The following is a 22,417-nucleotide window of genomic DNA, read 5'->3' as shown; positions in this document are numbered from 1 at the left end:
CCTGCAGCATGCTCTCTTAGCGGCTTGGGACTGGAGTCCGTTCTCCCTCGATCATCAGTGCAGGTTGTCCTCTCAGGTTCAACGGGCACTTCGATGGTGGACGCGCGACTCCTCTCTTCGTCAGGGGATGCCCTTTCCCCCAGATCAATGGTTGGTGATCACGACCGATGCGAGTCTCTTCGGTTGGGGGGCAATCTTCCGCCATCACACGGCCCAGGGGCAATGGTCGCCTCAGGAGGCTCGTCTCCCGATCAACCTGTTGGAGATTTGAGCGGTGCGGTTGGCGCTGCAGCATATTCAGCACTTGCTAGCAGGACGCCCAGTCTGGGTTCAGTCAGACAACGCCACGGCAGTGGCATACGTGAATCACCAGGGAGGCACGCGCAGCAGGGCAACCATGCGCGAGATAGAGCATGTACTCCGTTGGGCCGAGAGGCACCACTCGGTAATCTCAGCAGTTCACATACCAGGCGTGGAAAATTGGGCAGCAGATTTCCTAAGCCGCCAAGGCATCGCGGTCGGGGAATGGTCCCTTCACCCCGAGGTCTTCCAGCAGATTTGCCAACGGTGGGGGACTCCAGACGTGGCTCTGATGGCGTCCAGGGAGAACGCCAAAGTGGGCACGTTTGTCGCTCGGTCTCAGGACCCGCGAGCAATCGCAGTGGATGCGTTGGTCCTACCGTGGAACCAGTTTCGGCTCCCATACCTGTTTCCCCCACTGCCACTTCTCCCGAGGGTCATCAGAAAGATCAAGACAGAGGGGGTCCTGGCAATTCTGCTGGACCCAGACTGGCCCCGTCGAGTATGGTACGCGGATCTAGTGCAGCTTCTCGCAGACGTACCTTGGCGTCTGCCGGAACGACCAGACTTACTGTCCCAGGGGCCGATCGACCACCCGAACTTAGGGGCCCTGTGTTTGACGGCATGGCTGTTGAATCTTGGATTCTGACCCAGGCGGGGTTTGGGCGTGAGGTGGTTGCTACGATGGTTAGTGCCCGGAAGCCGGCCTCGGCGAGGGTTTATCATAACACTTGGAAGGTTTTCTTTCACTGGTGTCAAGAGCACGGGGTTGCGCCATTGTCCTTCTCGGTTCCCAACATTCTGGCTTTTCTGCAGTCAGGTCTAGACGCAGGTTTGGCCCCGAGTTCCCTGAGGAGACAGATATCGGCCTTGTCTGTCCTTTTCCAGCGAAAGATCGCTACCAATATGCAGGTCAAGGCGTTCATTCAGGGGGTCTCTCATTTGGTGCCCCCCTTTAGAGCGCCCATGGACGCCTGGGAGCTTAACCTGGTTCTGGGTGTCCTGCAGGAAACTCCTTTTGAGCCGTTACAAGAAATCTCATTGTCATACCTTTCCAGGAAGGTTGTATTCTTGGTAGCCATAACTTCCATTAGGCGGGTCTCGGAGTTGGCAGCCCTATCTTGTAGAGCTCCGTTTCTGACTTTTTTTTTAAGGATAAGGTAGTCCTTAGGCCACCACCGCCCTTTCTGCCGAAGGTCGTGTCCTCTTTCCATATTAATGAGGAGATTGTTCTGCCTTCGTTTTGTCCAGCGCCAGTACACAGAGTGGAAAGGGCGCTCCACACTTTAGACCTGGTAAGAGCTCTCATGAGGTACGTGTCGAGGACAGCACCTTTTCGCCAGACAGACTCGTTGTTTGTGATTCCCGAAGGGCGCAGGAAGGCGCTCGCAGCCTCACGGTCGACCATAGCCAGATGGATTCTAACTATTCAGGAGGCTTACCGTATCAGAGGCACGCCGATTCCACCGGGAATAGGGGCGCACTCTACTCGGGCAGTGGGCGCCTCTTGGGCGCTTCGGCACCAGGCTTCGGCAGAGCAGGTATGCAAGGCGGCAACCTGGTCAAGCCTGCACACGTTTTCTAAGCATTACAATGTGCATACTCAGGCTTCGTCAGATGCGAGCCTGGGTGGGAAAATTCTCCAGGCAGCAGTGGCACACCTTTAGACAGGAGGGCATGCGGTCTGGACTGGTGAGTTGCTCCCACCCAGGGACTGCTTTAGGACGTCCCACAGTCTGTGTCCCCCAATGAGACGAAGAAGAAACATGGATTTTTGTGAGTACTCACCGTAAAATCCTTTTCTCAGAGACGCTCATTGGGGGACACAGCACCCACCCTGATAGCCAGTTGGCTCTTGTTTATTTGATTAGTAGAATTCCTTGTTTAATGTAGGGTGGTCCTTTTTCAGGCATATGATTTTCGGCGTTAAGGCTAATTTATTGTTATGTTCTCCTACTGCTTTTGCACTAAACTGGTTTCCGCCCGCTATCAGGGCGAGGGTGTATGCGGCGGAGGAGGAGCTAACTTGTTTTTTTGTATACTTAGTGTCGGCCTCCAGACGGCAGTAGCATACACCCACAGTCTCTGTGTCCCCCAATGAGCATCTCGGAGAAAAGGATTTTACGGTGAGTACTCACAAAAATCCATGTTTTACTATGTTAAAAAGAAAACCCAAAACATTGGTGGATGTTCATTTATTCAATTTCCTTGGAATTTTGTGACTTGTTTTTCACTGTTGTATGGTAAAATGAATGGTGCCATTCAAAGCTACAACTTGTTGTGCAGAAAACTACAAAAGTAATGGCTCTTTGAAAAAGGGTAGGAAAAAATGAAATCACAAAAGCAAACTAGATGTGTATTTCCTGAAGGAAGTACAGATGGTGGTTTGAAATGGAACCCGGCTGCCCCTTTAAGAGAGACTTGCCTGCTGCCCCTGCAAGACTTTCAACTCAGGATCCGTTTTAACTTTGAGTGCCTCTCAGGGGCCACTTTGGCCTCAGGATCTGATTCCTTGGCCTGGGCTCCTCAGGGCTTGAATTGTTGGCCGGGATCCCTCAGGCTCCGATTTTGTGGGTGTGGCCCCTCAGGGTCCGATTTTGTGGGTGTGGCCCCTCAGGGTCCGATTTTGTGGGTTGGGCCCCTCAGGGTCCAATTTTGTGGCCGGGGCGCCTCAGGGTCTGATTTTGTGGTTGGGGCCCCTCAGGGTCCGATTTTGTGGCCGGGGCCCCGCAGGGTCCGATTTTGTGTCCGGGGCCCCTCAGGGTCCGATATTGTGATTGGGACCTCTCAGGGTCTGATTTTGTGGTTGGGGCCCCTAAGGGTCCAATTTTGTGGCCGGGGCGCCTCAGGGTCTGATTTTGTGGTTGGGGCCCCTCAGGGTCCGATTTTGTGGGTGGGGCCACTCAGGGTCCGATTTGGTGTGTGGGGCCACTCTGGGTCCGTTTTTTTGGGCGGGGCTACTCAGGGTCCGATTTGGTGGGTGGGGCCCCTCAGGGTCAGATTTGGTGGGCGAGGCCACTCAGGGTCCGATTAGGTGGGCGGGTCCCCTCAGGGTCCGATTTGGTGGGCGGGGCCCCTCGGGGTCCAATTTGGTGGGCGGGGCCCCTCAGGGTCCGATTTTCTGGCCGGGGCCCCTCAGGGTCCGATTTTGTGTCCGGGCCCCTCATGGTCCGATTTTGTGGTTGGGACCCCTCAGGGTCTGATTTTGTGGTTGGGGCCCCTCAGGGTCCGATTTTGTGGTTGGGGCCCCTTAGGGTCCGATTTTGTGGTTGGGGCCCATCAGGGTCCGATTTTGTGGCCGAGGCCCCTCAGGGTCCGATTTTGTTGGGGCCCCTCAGGGTCTGATTTTGTGGCAGAGGTCAATCAGCCTCCGATTTGGAGGCCGGGGTGGCTCAGCCTCCGATTTGGAGGCCGGGGTGGCTCAGCCTCCGATTTGGAGGCCGGGGTTGATCAGCCTTCGATTTGGAGGCCGGGGTCGATCAGCCTCCGATTTGGAGGCCGGGGTGGCTCAGCCTCCGATTTGGAGCCTGGGGTCACTCAGCTTTCGATTTGGCGTGTCGGCCCTTTAAGACTCATTTCGGTGCGCCGGCCCTTTAACAATCACTTTGGCGCGTCGGCCCTTTAAGAGCTAGTTTGGCTCACTGGGCTTCTTCTAAATCAACTTTGGCGGACATTCTCTCTCAGGGGCATGCGTCATGTGATGAAGCTAGATTTGCATTAGTGCTGTGGGTTTCGCTTTAAGAGCTGATATTATGTGGCAGAAGCTCTGTCCTTGGGGCGTCATGTGACGTTCGTAGGCGTTGGCATAGTAACTGGGTCTGCCTGCGCATATCAATGAGCTTAACTGCTATTTCAGTCGCCTCAGGGCACGTTTTGCCATTTCCCATTGAAAAGCATTGGAGACAGTGCATTCCAATGACGGGAAAAAAAAATTTCAAAAGCAAATTGCGCAAAAACTACAAATCCGATCGACACGAAAAATACTTAGCACACCTCTCGTGGACGCTGGCTTCGAAACTACACCTCAACGGAGTCTGTGCGTGTAGCGGTTCGGGCCGCATTAATTGCGGAAATCAACTGGAAAATAAGAAGAATAAGTTAGCAGCGTTCGGATTACAATATAGTGGTTTTTTCAAACCGCTATAAAAATGAGCTGAGTCCTTAAGGAGTTAAGGACCTCGTGAGAATACTGTATTCACTTTCCTTAGTGTCCCTCCTGTTGTTAAATTCTCTTACTACTGTCGGCCAGCTGTCAGTCAGGCTGGATGGGTTGAGATTGAAGACTCTTGGAGCTGTTTTATTTTTACAGCTGGCTAATAATATCAGGACATTTTGACATAGATTGTCAAGAAAATACATCGGACACACCAGGTCTAAGAGCTATTTAATAGTGTGTGCAGTTTGCATTGTGAAGTCTGATGACCGATCCATTGTCTTTGACTAGGGATACATTACAGAATATAAATAAGGTGATGGATAATGAAGTAAAAGTATCCCTTTTTGAACATTATTAATAATTGCAGGGAATAGTTACAAAAATGCTACAAAATTTGACAGAATAACAAGTTATAAAGGTAATCACACAACATCAGAACTACTTTGGTGACATATATGCGGAAGAGGGCTGAGGGGCGACAGTAGAAGGGGGCTACCATACAAAGGGGCTGTGCGGCTACAATAGAAGGGGACTGGGAGCTCCTACATCAAAAAATGTCCATACTGGAACACGAGTGCAGGTTACTGCACAGTTAATTCTATTTGATCACCTGCAAATTACACCTGTCAGACGAAGGAGACATCACCATCCATTGTATTCGAGGTTTACAAATTTTTATTAAAGTTTTTTTTTTTTTTTCCACATATATTCCCAAAACAGCAGGCATGCTACCTGGATGTTATAGTAACACCACACATGGAAATGGAAATATTTAATGTACAGTACAGACCAAAAGTTTGGACACACCTTTTCATTCAAAGAGTTTTCTTTATTTTCATGACTATGAAAATTGTAGATTCACTCTGAAGGCATCAAAACTATGGATTAACACATGTGGAATTATATAATTAACAAAAAAGTGTGAAACAGCTGAAAATGTGTCTTATATTCTAGGTTCTTCAAAGTAGCCACCTTTTGCTTTGATTACTGCTTTGCATACTCTTTTGCATCCGTTTTGCGGATCCGTTTTTTTCCCCATTGAGTTGCATTACTGGCGGATCTTGATGGATGGCCATCCGTTGGATCCGTTTTTTTGCAGATCCGCCAAATTTTTTCGTCCGCCGACATGCCTGAACGGAACTTGCAACGTTTTTTTTGCTACAGGATCCGCATGTTACAGTGCGCATGCCCGGAGGAAGGAATTCAGCCGGAATTTTAACCCTGAAATCCTCTCTCTCTCTCTCCTTCCCGGACTGCGGTGGCATCCGTTTGCATCAGTTACAAACGGATCCGCTTTCTGCCATTTTGGCGGATTTTAACTGACAAGAAAAAACGGATGTGTGAAAGAGGCCTAAGTGGAAACCCCATTTTACACGCTAACAGTAGTCATCCAAAACACACCATCAAATCAATTCCTGTTGGTGAATTCACAAGAGTAAAACGTAACTGTAGTTCCAGAACTGGTCTCACCTTGGCATTTGAACATGTGTGAAATAAATTAAAATGTCGTCAATACCCTATTAGGACATTAAATGGAGCACGTGAAATAGTCCAACCAAAAATCGCAATGATCTTGTCAAGACATCTGAAAATAACAATCATAGTTTTTCCATGTAAAAAAACCTTTTATTTGTTTTCAATATAGTCCTCTATTTGTAAAGATCAAAACAATTATGAATGACTTTTTACGTATCTTATATGAAGATGAACAATTGGCAAGAATTTTACACTCGGGTGTCAATGTAGTATCCAGGAGAGCACCCACAATTGGGAATAAAATTTCACCTAGCATGTTTTTTTCTGCAAATAATATAACTAAAAAAAACATGGCTTGAATTTTCTGGATTTTACAGGTGTGGTATGAATAATTGTAAAACGTGCAGATATGCACATATCACCAAGGTTAGTCATAATTCTGATAATTCTGCATGTTTTAATATTAAATAATACATCAATTGCAATTTCACTAATATAGTATATAAGATTGATTGCAAAGCCTGCCATTTATTTATCATATATAGAATGCACATCTAGAAAATTAAAAACACACATTAGGGAACATTTTTATCATATATGATTATGTGGCGCCCCTGAGGGTTCAGTCGCCACAGAGGTACTGCACCTCCTCCTGAGGTGTGGTACCCCACTATCCAGGTAAGGTGGAGACACCTGACCACAACACTCACATCCCACACGCACACCAGTAGTGTAGAAGAGCAACCTTTGTGGCTCCCTGCTTGGAACACGAAGAGTGCTGGGAGGTGGGTGGAGCTTAGACTGCACAAGAGAGCGGGAGAATATTAGAAAAGGGTCAGTTGGTGAGAGAAGATCCCCAGAGAGGGATGGAGTGAAAGGAAGTGCTGCAGCAGACTTCAGTGACCTGGAGCTGCTGGCACAGGAAAGAGCAATAGAAAGCCTGATTCTTCAGAAGGAAGAAAGATTCGTACGGAACGTAAGGAGAAGAGAACTAAGGACTAGGGTCAGAGCAGAGCCCTTCCTCAAGTTTGAAGCGCATGGCCGGAGTCCGGTCTCCGAGGTTGTATGGAAACTGATGTTCCTGCAGCAGAAACCGGAGGAATAGAAGTTGTCACCACTTTATTCCCATTTAAGACTCGGGGGCACAATAGCAATGTGTGTGAGCCGGGACCTGAGAGTAGGAAGTCCCCAAAGCGGGCTACAGCTATCTGTCGTACGAGTGGAGTTCCAAGTGACATCTGGAAGGAGGAACTTGAGTTTAATGCACAACTACAAGTACTTCAGTTTAAGCGCTAGTGAGGAGACGTTCAGAGAAGGCACATGTTGGAGGAGTGCTGGAAGGGTGTACTTTACCTTGTCTGGGAGTTGGCTGAGCCCCTGACCTGGAGGACACGGCACCGAAGTGGGCACCTGTATGCGTAACAGACTGTGAGTAAAGCCTTGGAACTACAAGCCCTTGTGTCCTCCACTTATTCCTGCGCCTTGCACCCGGCTCTGCTACATCTACTTCACACTGTCTCCCCTTTTACCAACCTCTTCTACTCTGCCCTGGGACTACAGCTCCACCTGTGGGGAGCTTCAACATCATTGCTGCACCACAACATCTGTCCCAGAGGAGCAACCCTGCAGCGCTGGTCAAACTGAGCAGAAACCACAAATCATCTCAATAACTTTATTCCCATCACTCTACCCCTTTTACATTGACCGCCTGAGGCCACGGACCGGGTCACTTCCACTGTGACATCTCCCATTGACATCAACGGGCCCGGCACCGAGTACCCCACGGCCTCCGGGGGCGAGTCAATTACAGTTGTGGCCAAAAGTATTGACACCCTGCAATTCTGTCAGATAATACTCAGTTTCTTCCTGAATATTATTGCAAACAAAAATTCTTTGGTATTATTATCTTCATTTAATTTGTCTTAAATGAAAAAACACAAGGGAGAATGAAGCAAAAAGCAAAACATTGATCATTTCACACAAAACTCCAAAAATGGGCCAGACAAAAGTATTGGCACCCTCAGCCTAATACTTGGTTGCACAACCTTTAGCCAAAATAACTGCGACCAACCGCTTCCGGTAACCATCAATGAGTTTCTTACAATGCTCTGCTGGAATTTTAGACCATTCTTCTTTGGCAAACTGCTCCAGGTCCCTGATATTTGAAGGGTGCCTTCTCCAAACTGCCATTTTTAGATCTCTCCACAGGTGTTCTATGGGATTCAGGTCTGGACTCATTGCTGGCCACCTTAGAAGTCTCCAGTGCTTTCTCTCAAACCATTTTCTAGTGCTTTTTGAAGTGTGTTTTGGGTCATTGTCCTGCTGGAAGACCCATGACCTCTGAGGGAGACCCAGCTTTCTCACACTGGGCCCTACTGCAAAATTTGTTGGTAGTCTTCTGACTTCATAATGCCATGCACACGGTCAAGCAGTCCAGTGCCAGAGGCATCAAAGCAACCCCAAAACATCAGAGAACCTCCGCCATGTTTGACTGTAGGGGCCGTGTTCTTTTCTTTGAATGCCTCTTTTTTTCTCCTGTAAACTCTATGTTGATGCCTTTGCCCAAAAAGCTCTACTTTTGTCTCATCTGACCAGAGAACATTCTTCCAAAACGTTTTAGGCTTTTTCAGGTAAGTTTTGGCAAACTCCAGCCTGGCTTTTTTATGTCTCGGGGTAAGAATTGGGGTCTTCCAGGGTCTCCTACCATACAGTCCCTTTTCATTCAGACGCCGATGGATAGTACAGGTTGACACTGTTGTACCCTCGGACTGCAGGGCAACTTGAACTTGTTTGGATGTTAGTCGAGGTTCTTTATCCAACATCCACACAATCTTGCGTTGAAATCGCTTGTCAATATTTCTTTTCCGTCCACATCTAGGGAGGTTAGCCACCGTGCCATGGGCTTTAAACTTCTTGATGACACTGCGCACGGTAGACACAGGAACATTCAGGTCTTTGGAGATGGACTTGTAGCCTTGATATTGCTCATGCTTCCTCATAATTTGGTTTCTCAAGTCCTCAGACAGTTCTTTGGTCTTCTTTCTTTTCTCCATGCTCAATGTGGTACACACAAGGACACAGGACAGAGGTCGAGTCAACTTTAATCCATGTCAACTGGCTGCAAGTGTGATTTAGTTATTGCCAACACTAGTTAGGCGCCACAGGTACAGTGGGGAAAAAAAGTATTTAGTCAGTCAGCAATAGTGCAAGTTCCACCACTTAAAAAGATGAGAGGCGTCTGTAATTTACATCATAGGTAGACCTCAACTATGGGAGACAAACTGAGAAAAAAAAAATCCAGAAAATCACATTGTCTGTTTTTTTTTCATTTTAATTGCATATTATGGTGGAAAATAAGTATTTGGTCAGAAACAAGCAATCAAGATTTCTGGCTCTCACAGACCTGTAACTTCTTCTTTAAGAGTCTCCTCTTTCCTCCACTCATTACCTGTAGTAATGGCACCTGTTTAAACTTGTTATCAGTATAAAAAGACACCTGTGCACACCCTCAAACAGTCTGACTCCAAACTCCACTATGGTGAAGACCAAAGAGCTGTCAAAGGACACCAGAAACAAAATTGTAGCCCTGCACCAGGCTGGGAAGACTGAATCTGCAATAGCCAACCAGCTTGGAGTGAAGAAATCAACTGTGGGAGCAATAATTAGAAAATGGAAGACATACAAGACCACTGATAATCTCCCTCGATCTGGTGCTCCACGCAAAATCCCACCCCGTGGGGTCAGAATGATCACAAGAACGGTGAGCAAAAATCCCAGAACCACGCGGGGGGACCTAGTGAATGAACTGCAGAGAGCTGGGACCAATGTAACAAGGCCTACCATAAGTAACACACTACGCCACCATGGACTCAGATCCTGCAGTGCCAGACGTGTCCCACTGCTAAGCCTGTACATGTCCAGGCCCGTCTGAAGTTTGCTAGAGAGCATTTGGATGATCCAGAGGAGTTTTGGGAGAATGTCCTATGGTCTGATGAAACCAAACTGGAACTGTTTGGTAGAAACACAACTTGTCGTGTTTGGAGGAAAAAGAATACTGAGTTGCATCCATCAAACACCATACCTACTGTAAAGCATGGTGGTGGAAACATCATGCTTTGGGGCTGTTTCTCTGCAAAGGGGCCAGGACGACTGATCCGGGTACATGAAAGAATGAATGGGGCCATGTATCGTGAGATTTTGAGTGCAAACCTCCTTCCATCAGCAAGGGCATTGAAGATGAAACGTGGCTGGGTCTTTCATCATGACAATGATCCAAAGCACATCGCCAGGGCAAAGAAGGAGTGGCTTCGTAAGAAGCATTTCAAGGTCCTGGAGTGGCCTAGCCAGTCTCCAGATCTCAACCCTATAGAAAACCTTTGGAGGGAGTTGAAAGTCCGTGTTGCCAAGCGAAAAGCCAAAAACATCACTGCTCTAGAGGAGATCTGCATGGAGGAATGGGCCAACATACCAACAACAGTGTGTGGCAACCTTGTGAAGACTTACAGAAAACGTTTGACCTCTGTCATTGCCAACAAAGGATATATCACAAAGTATTGAGATGAAATTTTGTTTCTGACCAAATACTTATTTTCCACCATAATATGCAAATAAAATGAAAAAAAAAACCAGACAATGTGATTTTCTGGATTTTTTTCTCAGTTTGTCTCCCATAGTTGAGGTCTACCTATGATGTAAATTACAGACGCCTCTCATCTTTTTAAGTGGTGGAACTTGCACTATTGCTGACTGACTAAATACTTTTTTTCCCCACTGTAAGTTACAGGTGCTGTTAATTACACAAATTAGAGAAGTATCACATGATTTTTCAAACATTGCCAATACTTTTGTCCACCCTCTTTTTTTTATGTTTGGTGTGGAATTATATCCAATTTGACTTTAGGGCAATTCTTTTTGTGTTTTTTCATTTAAGACAAATTAAATGAAGATAATAATACCAAAGAATTTGTGTTTGCAATAATTTTCAGGAAGAAACAGTATTATCTGACAGAATTGCAGGGGTGTCAATACTTTTGGCCACAACTGTATATGTATGCTGGTCTAAACAAACGTAATGAATTGATGCTACATTACTAACAGTCAAATGCATATTTCACATTATATTGTGTTTTTTTTCTTTTGATTTTCTTCATCTTGTTTGTGCACTTTTAGGCCCTTTTGATTTGTCATGTGATGCTATTGCGAGCCATCATTGAATAGTATTTCACATGTCATTACTAATATAGCTTTGACAAAGACCATTACTGATCGAAACGCGTCGCATTTTCCTAGTGGTTGGCCTAATTTTGGAGAGCATGTTACCACATTTTCTATTTTAATTGACTTCAATAAATGAAGATTGGTTTTAAGGAGCTGGAACATTTTTCCTTTTCTCTCTCACCATGACAGCACCACGGAGAGAGGGGAGCTGCCCTTCAGGGACAGGAACCTACAGATAAAAAGGGCGGTACCTCTCCTCCACCTTCAGTTGGGTTCCTGTCCCTGACGGAGGGACCCACAGTATGGCGTACCTGCGTATCCAAGGAGTCCGGGGCCAGCCTGTCCGGTAATCTGCAGCGGGGAGGCCCCTGCCGCGGCAGGAACGGTGCCCGAAGCCGCCACCGCTGGGGCCGATGCGGTTTGCCGGGTGAGCGGGGGGGAGAGACGCCGGAGTCGCCGCTCCGGAAAGGAGATTGGGGCTCATCGGGACCCGGTGGAGCGTGGGCAGCGCCATGGTACAGAGAGTACCAAGATGGCCCCTGCCCCGGAAGTAGAGGAGCGACTTCCGGGTCCCAGAACCAGACGCATGCGCAGGAGCGCGCTCCCCGACCAGCGCGATGCAGGGGGAGCGGTGACATCACGGGGGCGGCAACTTTAAAAAGGGTGAGGTGCAGAAACTCCTGGCTGGAAGCGATCCTAATAATGGAGGATAGTGACCATCAACAGGAGCAGCATGCCAGGCAGCAGCTGAAGCAGCAGCAGCAGCACCAACACCACCACGACAAAAGGAACGAAACATAGAGGGCCGTTCCAGCAGTCACTCCACGCGGCGTAGTACGTCAGCGGCAAGGAGCAAAATGCCACCAGGAGATCAGCCTATACAGGACCTGACTCAGACTCCCGAACCGGTACCCGCAGCCGCGCACCTTTTTGGGGTAAGTGATCTTCGTGAATGTCACCCTTGTAATACAATTCCTCTCCCTTATTAGGGAAAGAAGAAGGCAAAAAAGAAGAACAGGGAATGTCCCACTTGCACTAGACCCCTACCTGTATTATGGGAGAAAAAACTATGTGAGTCCTGCACAAAAGAAATTGTTTGTCAGGAGACTCCGGATTTCGCATCTGACCTAAGGGCCGCAATTAAATCAGAGGTCCAGAGCGCCCTCGAATCCCTTAAACATAGGGATAAAGCGAGGAAAAAAGACATGGTAGAAACCTCCCAGTCAGACTCTTCCACATCGGGAGAAATCTCGTCTAAATCCTCAGAATCCGGCTCCTCATCCTCAGACGAGGAAACAGGAGGACGCCACTGTTTTTGTTTTCCTTCTTAGAATCATAGAATCATAGAATCATAGAATCATAGAATCGTAGAGTTGGAAGGGACCTCCTGGGCCATCTGGTCCAACCCCCTGCTCAAAGCAGGATTCGCTAAATCATCCCAGTCAGATGTCTGTCCAGCCTCTGTTTGAAGACTTCCATTGAAGGAGAACTCACCACTTCTCGTGGCAGCCTGTTCCACTCATTGATCACTCTAACTGTCAAAAAGTTTTTTCTAATATCTAATCTGTGTCTCTTCCCATTCAGTTTCATCCCATTGCTTCTAGTCTTTCCTTGTGCAAATGAGAATAAAGTTGATCCTTCTACAATGTGACAGCCCTTTAGATATTTGTAGACAGCTATTAAGTCTCCTCTCAGTCTTCTCTTTTTGCAAACTAAACATTCCCAAATCCTGCAACCTTTCCTCATAAGACAGGGTTTGCAGACCGGTCACCATTCTGGTCGCTCTTTTCTGAACTTGCTCCAGTTTGTTGATGTCTTTTTTAAAATGTGGTGCCCAAAACTGGACACAATATTCCAGATGAGGTCTGACCAAAGAGGAGTAGAGGGAAATAATGACTTCACGTGATCTAGACTGTATGCTTCTGTTAATACATCCTAGAATTGCATTTGCCTTTTTTGCTGCTGCATCACACTGTTGACTCATATTCAGTCTGTGATCTATTAGTATACCCAAGTCTTTTTCACATGTGCTGTCACTTAGCCCTATTCCTCCCATTCTATATATGCTTTTTTCATTTTTATTGCCCAGATGTAGTACTTTGCATTTCTCCCTGTTAAAAACCATTCTGTTAGTTGCTGCCCACTTCTCCAGTTTATTTAAATCTTTTTGAATCTTCTCTCTCTCCTCTCTAGTATTAGCTATCCCTCCTAGCTTTGTGTCATCAGCAAATTTAATCAGTTTACCCTCAATTCCTTCATCTAAATCGTTGATAAAGATGTTGAACAATACAGGGCCCAGGACAGAGCCCTGTGGTACCCCACTTGAGACATTCTTCCAACTGGATGTGCAGCCATTTACGACCACTCTTTGGGTCCGATCACTAAGCCAGTTATGAATCCACCTAACAGTTGCCTTGTCCATTCCATACTTAGTCATTTTTTCAATAAGGATTGTATGAGAGACTTTGTCAAATGCTTTGCTGAAGTCAAGATATACTATATCTACAGCATTTCCTTGATCCACCCAATCAGTGATACCGTCATAGAAGGAAATTAAGTTAGTCTGACATGACTTATCAGTTACAAACCCATGCTGACTCTGTTTAATCACTTCATTCTTATCCAGGTATTGACATACATGTTGTTTAATAATTTGTTCAAAGATCTTTCCTGGTATAGAAGTCAGACTCACCGGCCTATAGTTGCCTGGGTCCACCTTCTTCCCCTTTTTGAAGATAGGAACAACATTTGCTCTTCTCCAGTCTTCTGGCACTTCTCCTGTTCTCCAAGAATTTTCAAAGATTATGGAGAGGGGTTCAAAAATTTCTTCTGCTATCTCCTTCAGTACTCTGGGGTGTAATTCATCTGGACCTGGAGACTTGAATTCATTTAGGTTAGCTAAGTGTTTCCTCACTATCTTTCTGTTTATAGATATCCTGGATTCTTCTATTCCCTTAATAGGACAGTGAATAACAGTTGATGTTGCATTTCCTTTCTGAGAGAAAACAGATGCAAAATAGGAATTTAAAAGTTCAGCCTTCTCAACATCCTGTCTTACCATTTCATCATTTTCATCCTGTAAAAATACTATAGCATCTTTGACTTTTCTTTTACTTTTGACATATCCCCAAAATCCTTTATTATTGCTTTTGACATCTCTTGCAAGCCTCAGTTCATTTTCAGCTTTAGATAATCTGATTTGTGCCCTGCAGGTTCTGCAGACAGCATTATATTCTTCTTTAGATATGCCTCCCTCTTTCCATTTTATATACATTTTTTTCTTCCTTTTTAGCATGTGCTTAAGTTCTGTGTTCATCCATCCTGGTTTCCTTAAATGCTTCCTATTCTTCCCTCTTTTCGGAATTGTTAACAACTGTGCATTGAGAATTTCATTTTTCAAGATTTCCCATCCTTCCTGGACATTTTTGTCTTTAAGGATATCCAGCCATTGGATCCCTCCAATTCTCTTTCTGAATCCCTTAAAATCTGCCTTTCTGAAATCTAACCTTGACGTCTGAGTCTTCACAGGTCTTCCACCTCTAGTTATCCAAAATTCTAAAATAGCATGGTCGCTACCTCCTAGGGTCCCAGCCACTTTTACCACCTCAACCATTTCCTCCCTGTTTATAAGGATTAGATCCAAGGTAGCAGTTCCCCTTGTTTTCTCCCTTACCTTTTGGAAGATAAAGTTGTCAGCAAGAGAGGATAAGAATTTCCTTGACCTGTTAGTTTTGCCTGAGAGAGATTCCCAACAAATGTCTGGATAGTTGAAATCTCCCATGACAACCATGTCATATTTTTTGGAGAACTTGGCCATCTGATGCATAAAGAGTTCATCTATATCTTCGGCTTGCACAGGCGGCCTGTAGTAAATGCTTACAATGGTGTCCTTTCCATTGTTCTGTCCTTGTATTCTTACCCAAACAGTTTCCACAGAACTCCCAGTCTCTGAAGCTTCAATCTCTGTGCAGATATACGCGTTTCGAACATACAATGCGACACCCCCTCCTCGTTTATCAAGTCTGTTTCTTGCAAATAAGTTGTATCCTTCTAGTCTTGTATTCCAATCATGTGTATTGTCCCACCAAGTTTCAGTGATTCCAATGACATCATATTTCTTTTCCTGTGTTAGTAGTTCCAATTCTCCTTGTTTGTTGCCCATGCTTTGTGCATTAGTATAGAAACATTTTAGTTTGTGATTGGTTTCTCTTTCTCCAATATTTTTATTAATTAGATTCTTTCGTCTTTGTTCTTCCTTTCCACTTCTAATAGCAGAGTTCTCCTAGAAGAGGTAGACAAACTAGTGAAAGCTGTAAGATCTACCATGGGGGTATTGGACCCGAGGCCGGATAAAACAGTCCAGGACATAATGTTCGGTGGACTAGGCCAGAAAAAACGGAGAGTATTTCCGCTTAACGAAATTGTCAAGGGTCTAATCAAAAAAGAATGGGATAAGCCAGACAGGAAAAATACTACGGTCCCTTCCCTTAAAAGAAAATATCACTTTGAGGAGGAGGCATCCACGTCTTGGGATAGAGCCCCAAAACTCGATGTAGCAGTCGCTAAGGCCTCAAAGAAATTCGCCCTTCCTTTGAGGACATGGGCACCCTCAGGGACCCCCTAGATAAAAAGGCGGATACCTTTCTAAAGGGGGCTTGGGAGTCGGCAGGCGGTAACCTCAGGCCAGCGATAGCGGCGACATGTACCTCAAGAGCCCTAATGGTATGGGTGGACCAACTTGAGAAACAGCTGAGGGAAGGGACACCAAGAGATAAAATCTTAGATTCTATCCCAGTAATAAGGGGAGCGGCTGTATTCCTAGCGGACTCATCGGCCGATTCAGTCAGGCTATCGTCCAAAACAGCAGCACTTTCAAACGCAGTCCGAAGGACACTATGGCTTAAAAGTTGGCCAGGGGACCTACAGACCAAAATGAAATTATGCTCAATCCCCTGTGAAGGGAAATTCCTTTTTGGGGAGACGTTAGATGACATCCTCCAGAAAGCAGGGGACAAGAAAAAAGGATTCCCAAATTTAGGGCCAGCGGCACTTAAGAGGCCCTTTCTAAATAGGAGGTTTTTTCAGAGGAGACCACCAAGGGAACAAAAGTGGGATGACAAAAGAAGAGATAGAGGCTTCTTCTTTAATAACTCTCCCGAGACAAAAAGCCCTCCAAGTGACAGTACGCCCAGGGTGGGGGGAAGGTTAACCTTTTTCCTTCCAGCCTGGAGGAGAATTTCAAACAACCCATGGATAATAAACCTAATCCAGGGGGGCCTAAGAATAGACTTTCTCTCTCTCCCGCCTCAAAAATATGTAACAACGCCGCTGAGATCCAGTACGCGAGAACAAGAAGCGCTAGAAAGCGAGGTCCTAGGCCTAGTAAAAAAAGGAGTCCTCCAGGAGGTTCCCCTGCAGGATATGGGCAGAGGGTTCTACTCCCCCCTTTTTCTAGTAACCAAACCGGATGGCACCTTTCGTACAATTATAAATCTGAGAAAGCTAAACAAATACGTCAAGAATCAGAGCTTCAAAATGGAGTCTACCACCAAAGTCCTGTTCCCAAACTGCTACATGACGGTGTTGGATCTCAGCGACGCCTACTATCACTATCCACAAAGACTCCAGGAAATATCTAAGGTTAGCCGTCTCAATAAAGGGCAAGGTGAAAGAATTCCAGTACAGAGCCCTGCCGTTCGGAATATCGATAGCCCCGCGAGTATTCACCAAAATAGTAGCGGAAATGATGGCTCATATAAGGGAACAAGATATAATAATAATCCCGTATCTAGACGATTTCCTAATAGCAGGCAGCTCGGCTCAAAAATGCAGGGAACAGAGAGACAGGGTGATGAACACTCTTCAAGACCTAGGCTGGCTTCTAAATCTAAAAAAATCAAGATTGGAGCCCAGCAGGGTACAAGAATTCTTGGGCCTATCACTAGACTCAAACATTCAGGAGTGTCGCCTCCCAGACCACAGAAAGGAGAAGATCGCTCAAATTACAGCAAGAGCAATCCAAAATCCCTCCATGACACTAAGGAAGGCTATGTCACTGCTGGGTTCCCTATCCGCCTGCCTGCCAGCAGTTCAATGGGCTCAGTTACACACAAGAGATCTCCAGTGGGACGTATTGGCCAACCAGGCAGCAATAGGGGGACACCTAGAGGGTCGCATTATCCTAAATTCAAGAACTATCTATTCCCTAGCTTGGTGGGGAAACCAGGAAAATCTGTCCAAAGGGATCCCCTGGGTAACAATGATAACACACATAGTGACAACGGATGCCAGTCCCACGGGATGGGGAGCGCACATGAACAACGAGGTGACTCAGAACGTATGGGGAAATCAAGAACTAAAAGCCTCCTCAAATCAAAAAGAGTTTTTAGCAGTAGGCTATGCCCTGACACACTTCCTACCCCGGCTCCAAAATCACCATGTCCGCATTCTTTCGGACAATCGAGTCACAGTGGCCTATATAAATCACCAGGGGGGAACCAGGTCCCAAGCCCTAATGGACACATCCACCAAAATCCTCAAACTGGCAGAGGCAAACCTGCTATCTCTGACAGCCCTACACATCCGCGGTACAGAGAATCAAAGGGCAGACTTTCTGAGCCGCACCCAATTATGACAGGGGGAATGGGTACTAAAGCGGTCCATTTTTCGGCAGATTGTAAAAATGTGGGGGACCCCAGACATAGATCTGTTTGCCGATTTCAAAAACAAAAAAGTAGACGCCTTCTGCTCCCTAGATCCCAGGGGGAATCCTCAAACTCTGGACGCGTTTATGCTCCCATGGACACAGAGTTAACATATGCCTTTCCCCCAATCATGCTCATTCCAGCGGTCCTAAAGAAAGTCAGGGAGGACGGGGCAAGAATGATACTAATAGCCCCTTTCTGGCCCAAAAGAATCTGGTTTTCCTGGCTAAGAATGCTCTCAGTAACCGACCCATGGATCCTACCGGATCTCCCGGACCCGCTATCGCAGGGCCCTGTGTTACATCCTCAGGCACCGAACCTCCATTTAACAGCATGGAATTTGAGAGGGCACTGATGAGGGACAGGGGATTTGCAGAGAACCTGATAACTACACTACAAAAATGTAGGAAACCGGTTACCATGACAGCTTACGGCAGAACATGGAAAAAATTTCTATCCACTTCTAGGGCAAAGGTTCAGGACGGGGTTCAGATTGATAAGATCCTAGAATTTCTACAAAAGGGCCTAGAACAGGGTCTGGCGGTCAACACATTAAAAGTACAAATAGCGGCGTTAGGCGCCCTCTATAACCATGATGTGGCAGGTGACCCCTGGGTAGCACGGTTTATTAAAGCCGCAACCAGATCTAGGCCAATAGCCAGTCAAAGGTTACCGTCATGGGACCTGAATCTTGTACTTTCAACACTGACAGGGCCTCCGTTTGAACCAATTCACTCGGCACCCCTAAAAATCCTATCACTTAAAACGGTGCTTCTGGTGGCACTAACATCAGCTCGAAGAGTGAGCGATATTCAAGCCTTGTCAGCAAGGCCTCCTTTTACAAAAATTCTAGAGGATAGAGTCATCCTAAAACCTGACCCGGCCTATTTACCTAAAGTATCATCACATTTCCACAGGTCCCAGGAGGTAGTCCTTCCTTCCTTCTGCCCAAATCCAAAAAATAAGGGGGAAGAAAAATTCCACACTTTAGATGTTAAAAGGTGCCTAGTACAGTACTTAGAGGCCACCAAAAAGTGTTGGAAGGAAGGCTCTCTCTTTGTGTGTTTCCAGGGTCCTCGGACGGGGCTCAAAGCATCCAAGAGTACCCTGGCGAGGTGGATAAGGGATGCGATTGCCCTGGCATATTCATCCAGCGGGAATACCATCCCAGAGGGGCTGAGAGCTCATTCCACAAGGGCAATGGCGACCTCATGGGCTGAAAAATCTGAGGTATCAATAGAACAAATCTGTAAGGCGGCCACCTGGTCATCACCTTCGACCTTTTTTAGGCACTATAGATTAGATCTAGCCTCTACATCTGACCTGACCTTCGGGAGAAGGGTCCTTCAGGCGGTGGTCCCTTCCTAAGCTACCAATCTCTGTTATTCTCTCCGTGGTGCTGTCATGGGTGAGAGAGAATAGCTTAGTTACTCACCGATAACGGTGTTTCTCGGAACCCATGACAGCACCCGCTTATTCCCCTCCCCTTCACGAGTATGGTGAGCACGTTTTTACTGTTAGTAGAGTGTTTCCATTTAGACACGGTGCTTTGATAAGTAAGCAGTATTATAATATTGTGTATATATTTCTGTTGTCTAACTAACCTGGAGACCCTCTGATGCTTTGTAACCAACTGAAGGCGGAGGAGAGGTACCGCCCTTTTTATCTGTAGGTTCCTGTCCCTGAAGGGCGGATCCCCTCTCTCCGTGGTGCTGTCATGGGTTCCGAGAAACACCGTTATCGGTGAGTAACTAAGCTATTTCACTACATTGCTGATCAATGAAACCTTTTGTTTGTCTGTCAGAAATGACATTTTATTGACCTTTACAGCAAACAGCCCTGGAAGTGATGTCACTGGAATCAGGCTCTCAATCCCCGCGTCATGCTGCTCTCCGATTACATAACGGGAACAAGCTGACAGATTCCCTTTAAACAGTTTGCACACATCTGCTATGTAGTTTTTAGGTTATTTTTTTCCATCAGTTTATTACCAGAGTAAGCATTTCAGTTGCACAGTTGTCAGACAATCCTTGAAAAATGCAAAATTGTGTGGAAGTGGTAATTAGGGAAAACTGCTGAGAAAACCATATAGGGTCTTTCTGGTTTTACAATAGATTTGAGTTGTACAATATGATTGATTTTTATCATGGTAATCGGAGCTAAGTACAGCGCCCAAGGGTGGTCACTACACAGAAAACGTAGTCGTGCTTTTCCTCATCCAGCCACTGCGGTCACTACAAATGGCAGATCCTGGGAGTGCCGAACCTTGTTTCCCCATCGATCTGGTATGGACGACCTCTATGAAGTACCTGGAATCCATTTATAAGGCCTGGACGTAATGGAGACATTGATACTAAACCTTTAGATTTTTTTGTAAATCCACCAATAACTGCAAGGTCTCTGGTCAGTCTCCACTGTGATACATTGAATTTGTATCTGTGTCTCAGGTTCCTATAAGGTGTCAGGACATCACCGTCCATTTCTCCCTGGAGGAGTGGGAGTACATAGAAGGACACAGGGATCAGTATGAGGACAGTATTATGGAAAATCGGAAGACTCGCATTTTATCTGGTAGGAGGAGATTTTCTTTGCCTTTGACTGTAAAGTTTTGAAGACATAATGTAACTTTTATAATACAAAGTAAAATACTATATGTCTAAGGATATTTATATAGTGTGTATATAGCGTTTTACTAGAGATTTCTAGGTGATTTTCATGTTCCTTACATTATTACTTGTATAAATTGCTCAGAAATACCAACATTGACACATTAAGAAAAATAATTGCAAACAGTATACTTAACAGGAGCAGTTTTTAAGGGCGCTGTCATGTCTTATGATATTGATGACCAATCCTCAACTACACAATAGAGTTGTTCTGTTCCCAATCCATCCATTCACTCTTTACATCCCACAGAAGCTGAAAACAGCTGATCGGTGGTGGTGCCAAGTGTTACACCCCCCACATCAATATGATATCGCAAGACAATCCCTTTGTCACCTTCCTATCACAGCCATCTTTTTGAGAGCCATCATTTTTTTTTTTAAATTGTTGACGATATACTGTATGAAAACTATGAAGACTAGGGGGCCGATGCATCAAATTCATCCACAGTAGTGTAAAAGCTTTGAAAGGTTGCAATTTTTTTGTTCAGTGCGGAGTTGCGGACATTCTGCGACATTTGATGTTTTCACGCCATTTTGGATCAGCGCCATCAAAAGTGGTGGAAATTGGAGGCGCAGGACCACACCCCGTGTCTCATTCATCAAATGTGCCAGAGTCCAGTTGTAGTTTTGAGTGCCACTATTTAAATTTTTTTTTTTAAATTTCCTGAAAATGGGGGGAAAAAAAATCACAATTTCAACATTTTTCACTGTGAGAGGGAAATGGCGTAATATTTGAATACTTCACGCTTTTACAGTTGTAACCTTCATTTCTTGCAGAATATATTACTGTAATCCTGTATTGTGTTGCATTTTCATTTTAGTGATAAATTATGAAGCACTGAATGTGTCAATGCTTCGTTGGGGGTTTTAAAGATGGAAAACTTTGGGGACATCTATTAGGGCCCCGGCTACCATGGCAGCCTATTAATGCAAAATACGCACTGTTAAACTACTGTGAGGCAGTGACCAGTGTCATGTGAGGGTCGCTATGTGTCCCCCATTATGTTCTCTGAAATGTATTAGATCCGCTGGAGTGCCTTGTGATCACAGCAGTGTGCCTGTGACTCGCAGGGCAGAATGAAAGTAAGTTCGAACCTGGTCAAGCTATTTGGACCAAGGAGTTTGTTTAGGAAAACCCGGTATGGGCTTTTATTTTTGAAACGGACTGCAGGAAGTTAGTGGGGCTGGTCCGTTTCCTCCAGTCCAGGTCTTATGTGTGGCCTATGGCCACAGGTTGAAAATGGAAAAAAAATACCCTACAGGGAGTGTTGATTTAGTCAGTGTTGCTCTGGTGAGGAAACAGAGCAGGTGATCAGCAGAGCACGCCCTGTGTGAGTTAACTCGGGGCCAGCGGAGTCAAAGGTACTGGCAACCCTCACTGCATACCCGGCAGTACGTTGCTCACGGCAACTTCCCTGGACTGGTGTTTTGTTTAACCGGCTGCGATCAGGAAGATACAGCGTGCTGTGCACTGAGTGAGTTTTGTTGCACATTAAAAACCTTTCTGTTTTGAACTTGCTGGGTCACTGCCTCATAACGGCACAGCGTGGACACCGCTGCTTTACACTGCATACTTTCTATTGAAGATGGTTAAAAAGTTGCAAGATCGGAGCTAGCTTCGACTGGCTGTATAATACAAGGCTGGTCATACAAAGAAAATAGCTATTGGCCAAATGCTACTGCAGCCAACAGCTAACTCTCTGGACTCCCCCTGTCCCTTCCCGTACACATGCACGCACGCTGGGACATGTGAGCATGTGCATGAGGGTATGTGTAGGAGGCAGGGAGTAATGCACTGGCTACTCTAGTTGCTCCATATGTTCTTAACAAATCTACAGTGGCGTGTAAAAGCTTGGGCACCCCTGGTCAAATTTACTGTTATTGTGAACAGTTAAGCA

At 46.0% G+C, this 22,417-nt stretch overlaps 1 protein-coding gene across 3 annotated transcripts in view; it reads left to right on the top strand.

Moving 5' to 3' along the window:
* The window catches only part of LOC141073598 (uncharacterized), a 102,497-nt gene that overhangs the window by 54,436 nt on the left and 25,644 nt on the right, over window positions 1–22,417 (top strand). For all 3 annotated transcript variants that reach the window (XM_073560888.1, XM_073560885.1, XM_073560886.1), the window contains exon 4: window positions 20,301–20,424. In XM_073560888.1, the coding sequence (XP_073416989.1) occupies window positions 20,301–20,424 (124 nt within the window). The remainder of the gene's footprint in view (window positions 1–20,300; window positions 20,425–22,417) is intronic.

Source organism: Dendrobates tinctorius, unplaced genomic scaffold, assembly GCF_039654945.1.
Source record: "Dendrobates tinctorius isolate UK_male_01 unplaced genomic scaffold, ASM3965494v1 ptg000308l, whole genome shotgun sequence".
Classification (NCBI taxonomy): Eukaryota; Metazoa; Chordata; class Amphibia; order Anura; family Dendrobatidae; genus Dendrobates; species Dendrobates tinctorius.
The sequence above is the reverse complement of the archived record's forward strand: the minus strand, read 5'-3'. Positions and strand labels throughout refer to the sequence as shown.